At 57.6% G+C, this 6,178-nt stretch overlaps 1 protein-coding gene across 1 annotated transcript in view; it reads right to left on the bottom strand.

Moving 5' to 3' along the window:
- The window catches only part of CDH4 (cadherin 4), a 382,977-nt gene that overhangs the window by 30,994 nt on the left and 345,805 nt on the right, over positions 1-6,178 (bottom strand). The window contains exon 8 of the mRNA XM_015596918.1: positions 1,880-1,925. Coding sequence (XP_015452404.1) covers positions 1,880-1,925 — 46 coding nt within the window. The remainder of the gene's footprint in view (positions 1-1,879; positions 1,926-6,178) is intronic.

Below are 6,178 nucleotides of genomic sequence, written 5' to 3'. Positions count from 1 at the left end.
GGCCGCCACTCACGCCCCGCAGACGCCGCCGCCGCCCGCAGCCCGCCCGCCATCCGCCGGGGCTGGGAGAGCGGCCTCCCCGCTGCCCCCCACGGAACCCCTGGAGGGCTGCTTCTAGCATGCGGTCCTCTGCGCCGCTGCCCTGGCTTCTTCTCCCTCGGCATGGGGGGCCTGGGGCCTGGAGGGAGCGGATGTCACGGGGCGGCAGGACCGGGCCTGAGCCACACGTTCGCCAAGCACTGCCGCGGCGTTCGCCAAGGCCCGACTGGTCCCACGCGGAGTGTGGCATGGCGGGGACTCGAGGGCACATCGTGAGATGCAGGGCCTGGCCCGGGGCTGGGTATGCAGAAGGTGTATAATAAGTGCTTGAAGGAGACCCGCTGGCGGCGGAGTCGGGGGGCTGCACGTGTGAGACGCGCAAAGTCTGGCGGGTTTGGGTGGCATGCGAGGCAAGTCCCCATCTGCATTTCAGAGCTGGGGACCGGTGAGTGGCCCGACCCCTCAGCCAGTGCCTCGGTTTCCCCGCCCATGTATGAGTAGGAGGGGACCCTGGCACAGCCCGCCTTCTGAGAGCTCCCTTGCTGTCCACCCTTCTCCGCCTCGGGAGGCCCTGGGGCGTCAGTCGTCCCTCCCCTGGGCCATGCGGAGCCGGTGACGGTGGAGGAGGTATTTACTGGCGCTTCTGGGACACCAGCACGCTGTCCTTGCCACTGAATTTGGCCGGGTCAGCATGTGAGGTTGGGGGCCGCAGTCGCTTTGCGGCCACGAGGGATTTGGCCATAAGGAGGGATGGGGCCATCCCGGAGGAAACAAAGCCAGAAGGGTCTCAGGCAGCAACCTCTGACCAGACAGCACCTGGATCAAGCCGCACCTGAAGCGGTTGCCTACAGATTTCAAAAAAGTTAACTCCTTTTATAGAGCAATTTTTAGGCCCAGAGCAAAACTGAGGAGAAGGTTTCCTGCAGACTTTCCTGCATTGAGCCCCCGCACTCCCTCCCGCCTTACGCCATTTTAGTTTTGTCTGTCACTTGCGACCCAGCGCTCTGACTGGCACAAGCTCCAGCCCTGTGCTGGCCACTGAGCCTTGCTGCCAGGCTGGCAGCCACGTGCTGCCCCGGGCCCCACAGGGCTCCAGGGAGTGTGGGCGCCTCGACTGGTCCTTCCTTGGGGGTTGCTGGCTTAAGCTGAGGCTGCACTGGGCTTGGGGGTTGGGGCTGTGCAGCTGGGCCTCTTGGACTGCACCCTGTTGGGGTCCAAGGTGGGTGAAGGGTCGGGGGTTTCACTCAGCAAACACCTGCTGGGCACCCACGGCGTGCCGGCCCCGTGCTGGGAGCTGGGGAGCCAGCGGTAGCCGGCACGCGAGCTGCAGGGTCTTTTCCAAACCCTGCCGGTGCCTCGTCACTGAGCTCGCAGGTGTGCAGAGCACGTCGGCCCGCGTTCCGGGTCCGAGCCCGCCCGGGCACAGGGTGGGGCCTTGGGCGGTCTGACCAGCTTCAGCTTTCAGCTTTCGCCAAATGAGAAATTCTCAAAGCAGCTGCCTTTTATGAAAGCAGAAAGGGGAGCAGAGGGAGGAAGGAGCCTGTTCGCAGGGCACGGCTTCTGCCCACACCACGGAGAGGAGGCCGCGCCAGCCCAGACTTCTATGCCGGAGGCGAGGAGCTGGGCCAGGGCAGGGCCGGACGCCGTGGGCGGAAAGGCCGCAGAGTGCCATGGCCACGGCCCCTCCCGCTGTTCGTTCGCTCCACAAACACACATATCTTTATTGAGATGGAGTTCACACACGGTAAGATTCGCCTTTCCGAAGTACACACGTCAGGGGTTTTAGTATATTCACAAGGTCATGCGACCTTCAATAGACTGCATCTGATTCTGGGACATTTTCATCGCCCCAAAGGCATCTGCATCCACAGCAGTCCCTCCCCCCACTCCCCAGCCCTTGGCAGCCACTGATCTGCTTCCTGTCACCACCAACCTGCCTGTTGGGGGAACTTGGTAGAAAGGGGTCACGTGCTCTAGCTTTGTGTGTCTGGTGTGATTTTCCCAAGACGTGTTCCTTTTTTATGGCTGAATGATGTTCCGTGGTCCAGGGTGCTCACTGCCCCCACCCCTCCCCTCCCGCCATTGCTGACTAAGCACTTGCTGTGGCAGACACCAGGCTCTGTGCCCAGGATGTCGCAGTGAGGATGAGCGGACAGACACGGCCCTACCACAGACATGCTCGCGAGGAAGGACAAAGCAGAGAGAACGAGGCCGTGGCATGCTCGGACATGCTCAGAAGGGAACGAAGAACATACACACACACCAACACACATGCAGAGTCAGTCGATGAGAACGGGAAGCCAGCGAGAAGCCGGCAGAGGCCTCTGGGAGGGGTGAAGGCGGCGGCGTAGGAGGGAGGGGGAGGGCTCCGGGCAGGCGCGCGAAGGCCCTGGGCGCGCGGAGCTGCGCGTGTCGGGGAACAGAGAGGGTGGGCACATGATGAGCCTGCGCGGGTTCTGGACTTTGCCCTGAGATCGCGAGGAAGCCAGCGTCGTCCTTTTATTAGGAGAGGGATGTGATCAAGTTTATGACTTTACATATGCACAGAAATCAGGCTATGAGCAGCCAGGAGTATTAGCGGGTGGAGCGTGGATAGTAAGAAGGTGAATTCGTTCATTCGGTTTTGTAGAGAACTGGTTGTAATCACACCAAGAAGATGTTGCACCCGCTAGGACAGCGGTCCCCAACCTTGGTGGCCCCAGGGACCGGGGCTCCCATGAGCATCTAACGCCTGATGATCTGAGGTGGAGCCGAGGCGGCGATGCTGGCGCCGGGAGCAGCTGGACCGCGGGTCACCTCCTGCTGTGTGCCCGGTTCCTAACGGGTCAGGGACCGGGACTGGTCAGCGGCCTGGGGTTTGGGGACTTCTGTACTGGGACATTCATTCCTTGTTTGACACATCTTTATCAAGCATCTTCTAGGGAAGAAAAGAACTATCGTTTTCAAGAGCCCTAGACAAAAGTTCTCTAAATACACCCGCTTTACTTCATGCAACGAATATATTTGCAGAGTTGTGTGTAAACCCAATTTTAACGAATTTAATTATCGGTAGAATTTCCCCGGAGGAAAATTAAGTATTTAAAAGAAATCCAGGATGTTCTATTTTTAGCAAATAGTGGACTATATTTTTAAATCAATCTCCTCCCTGAGGAAAACTAGAAAAGCTAGATAAAATATAAAATAAAAGCATTTGTTTAAAGGCGTCCTTCAAAGGCACTAAAGAGTGACCAAGTAGCTCAGACTCGCGCTGGCAGCAAAGGAGAACCCCCACCTTTTCTCGCAAGATGTTTGCCGATTCCGAAACCGGCGGCCAAGAGTGGCAAAGCTGCATCGCACTTTCAACAGACTTCCGGGCACGGGACTGAAAGCACGGAGCTCGGGGCTCCCCAATGGGGAAGAGCCCCCCTAGCACTCTGGTCTTTGGGTCCGGCCCTGAAGCGCAGCCTCCCAGGAGTGGGGTGAACTGGGGACAAATCATCCCACCAGACAGACACACAGCTGATGAAGGTCACGGGTGAGGATGATCTCATAACGGAGCGAGAGTAAATCTTTTATGAGAACAATGACATCCCACGTAGGCTCAAGTTGTCTCTCCAATCCTTCCTACGCAAGGTCCAGCACTTAACGAACTGGGCACACAAGATGACAAAACCTCCCCGAAAACAAAGAGAAAACACAGACGACAGCCCGGCCCAGAGGAGATGGAGGTAGCGCGGTAGTCGGAAGAAAGACTCAAAAACCAACACGTCTCAGCTTAACATGGTCAAGGAACTGAGAGGATGAGACAGAAAGACGTGGCAGAGAACTCGAAACTGTAAAAGACACACAGAGCAGAGAACCCGTAGTTGAAAAACAATCGAACTTAGGAATGTGAACGGATTAAACCAGCGATTAAATTTCAGTTGGAACATATCTCAGAGAACATGTCCAGACCAAACCTAAGACGCACGCGACTTCGGCGGATGCGTCGTGCGTACAGTTGGAGTCTGAAAAGGACCAAAGGAAAGAACGGGACAGAAGCGATATTTGAAGAGATAACGGCTGAAAATTTCCCACAACCGAAAAAAGATACCGAGCCCCAGATTCAAGAAGCGCTAAACATTCTAAGTGGGATAAATATGAAGAAATTCACAGTGCGTCACATCGTAGTGAAACTGCTAAAAGCCCAAGACAAGAAAATTTAAAAGCGCGTAGGGAATGTTTCTAAATGGCATAAAACTTTTAATGCCATAAAGGAGACTTAGGGCTGATTTCTCAAAAGGAATGATGGAAGCCGGACGACGATGGAGTGAAGGAAGGTCTGACAGAAAATCACGGAAAACCTAGGATTCTCCGTTCCCGAGGAAAGCTTTCTAAACATGAAAGTAAAATGAAGACATATTTAGACAATCGAGAAACACAATTCATCGCCTGGAGACCCGCTTTAAAGAAAATGCGAAGGGCGCTTTTCAGGCAGAAGGACAGTGGTCTTGGAGGACAGCTCAGGAATGCAGGAAGGTAGGAGCTGTGCGTGTGTGCACGTGCGCGTGTGTGCCTGTGTGCACGCGTGTACATGTGTGTGCATCTGTGTGCATGCCTGCGCGTGCGTGCATATGTGCATCTGCATACGTATGTGCATGTGCGTATGCACGTGTGCATCTGCATGCGTGTGTGCATGTGTGGATGCGTGTGTGCATCTGTGCATGCATGTGTGCATGTGTATGCATGTGCATCTGTGCATGCGTGTGTATGCATGTATAAATGTTTCTATAAAGGATACATATATGGGTGCATCTCAAGAAAAACAATTTCATGAGAAACAATTTTGCCTCGTGAGGTTCTAAAGCTGCTTACACGAACGAACTAGCAAAGAGCACGTGCGGAGCTTCACGTGCAAAGTGAACAGCACGCCCGGCTGTTGCGGGCATTTCTCCTTCGTAAAGCCAAGCGCCTGCACCGAGAGAGCCACAGCGGGGCACCGTGTGCTACCGGAAACCACCCGTCCCTACGAAGGGACGTCACCCGGCGTCGGTGGTGATGGGATCGGCCACCGGCTTTGCAGAGGGCCCCAGGCCCCCGGCATCTCTGAGGCTGTTGTTTATGAGACGGGTGAGGATCGGCGGACATGATGCGCGTGCCGGGCACGGTGGCCAGGGCGGGGACGGACATGGAGAAGGTGGAGGGGAAGAGAGACAGGCAGATGATTCACGGGGCAGAAAAAGCAGAGTCGTGTCTGTCGTATGCACTGAGCTCAACTGTTTTGTGAAGGAGAAATATTGTAACAAAAATAAGAGGAAGAATAAAGGTCAGTCCTTTGCGTTACGCGAATTTATCTTCGTGAAAGCAGCTGCCCACGGAGAGGCTTTGCTTCCTCTTCGCGGCCGCGCCCGCTGCAGCCGGCCATGGCTGTCTCGGCACAGAGGGCCAGCGTGCACGTGATGGGGCAACACGCCTCTCGCCTGCTTCCCGGGGCAAGGCTCACGGCCACTGTCCTGTGGACTCGCCAGGAGGACGGCCGTGGACACCAGGATGGCTGTGGTGAGCACGCAGACGCCCAGGTCTGTCTTTGGGCCGAAGACGGGGGGCACTCGCTCCATGGCCTGTCGTGGGTTTGGGGGCTCGAGGGCGCTCTGCACCTTGCTTTTGCACCGTCTCTGATCACGGGAACGTGGCACCTCCGGGGGCACCACCGTCCTGGGGGTGCAGCGCGAAGGTGTGGCCTTGCCTGCTGCCCCACGGAAGAGGCAGCGGCCCCAGGGAGCTGCCCGGCAGGGCCGCAGGAGGGACGAACCCGGCGGGCCGAGGAGCCGTGGCCCGGCCGGACCCCCATCCTCCAAGTCGTTACTCTTCCGGTGTCGGGTGTCGGACGTGACGGGGAACACTCCGTTCTGGGGTCGTCGCTGACTAACGAAGCCCTGGCCAGGTGCTGATCGGGGGCCGTTTGGTTAAACAGAGCCGTCTCCGCCAGGGCCGGCGGCATCCGCGCTTCCTGCCGTGTTTGAGGAAACCGGCCGCCTTGCCGCCTGGGGGGCCAGCGTGCGCTCCAGCGGCCGGTCCTACGGCTTGGCCAGCCTGGCCGCCAAGGGCCGCTTGCTGCGAGCACTCGTCCCCCACAGAAGAGGCGGCCCCCAGGAGACACGGCGGCCGAGTCGGATCACGT

Source organism: Pteropus alecto, unplaced genomic scaffold, assembly GCF_000325575.1.
Source record: "Pteropus alecto unplaced genomic scaffold, ASM32557v1 scaffold45, whole genome shotgun sequence".
Lineage (NCBI taxonomy): Eukaryota > Metazoa > Chordata > Mammalia > Chiroptera > Pteropodidae > Pteropus > Pteropus alecto.
This window is presented reverse-complemented; position numbering and strand designations above follow the sequence as displayed.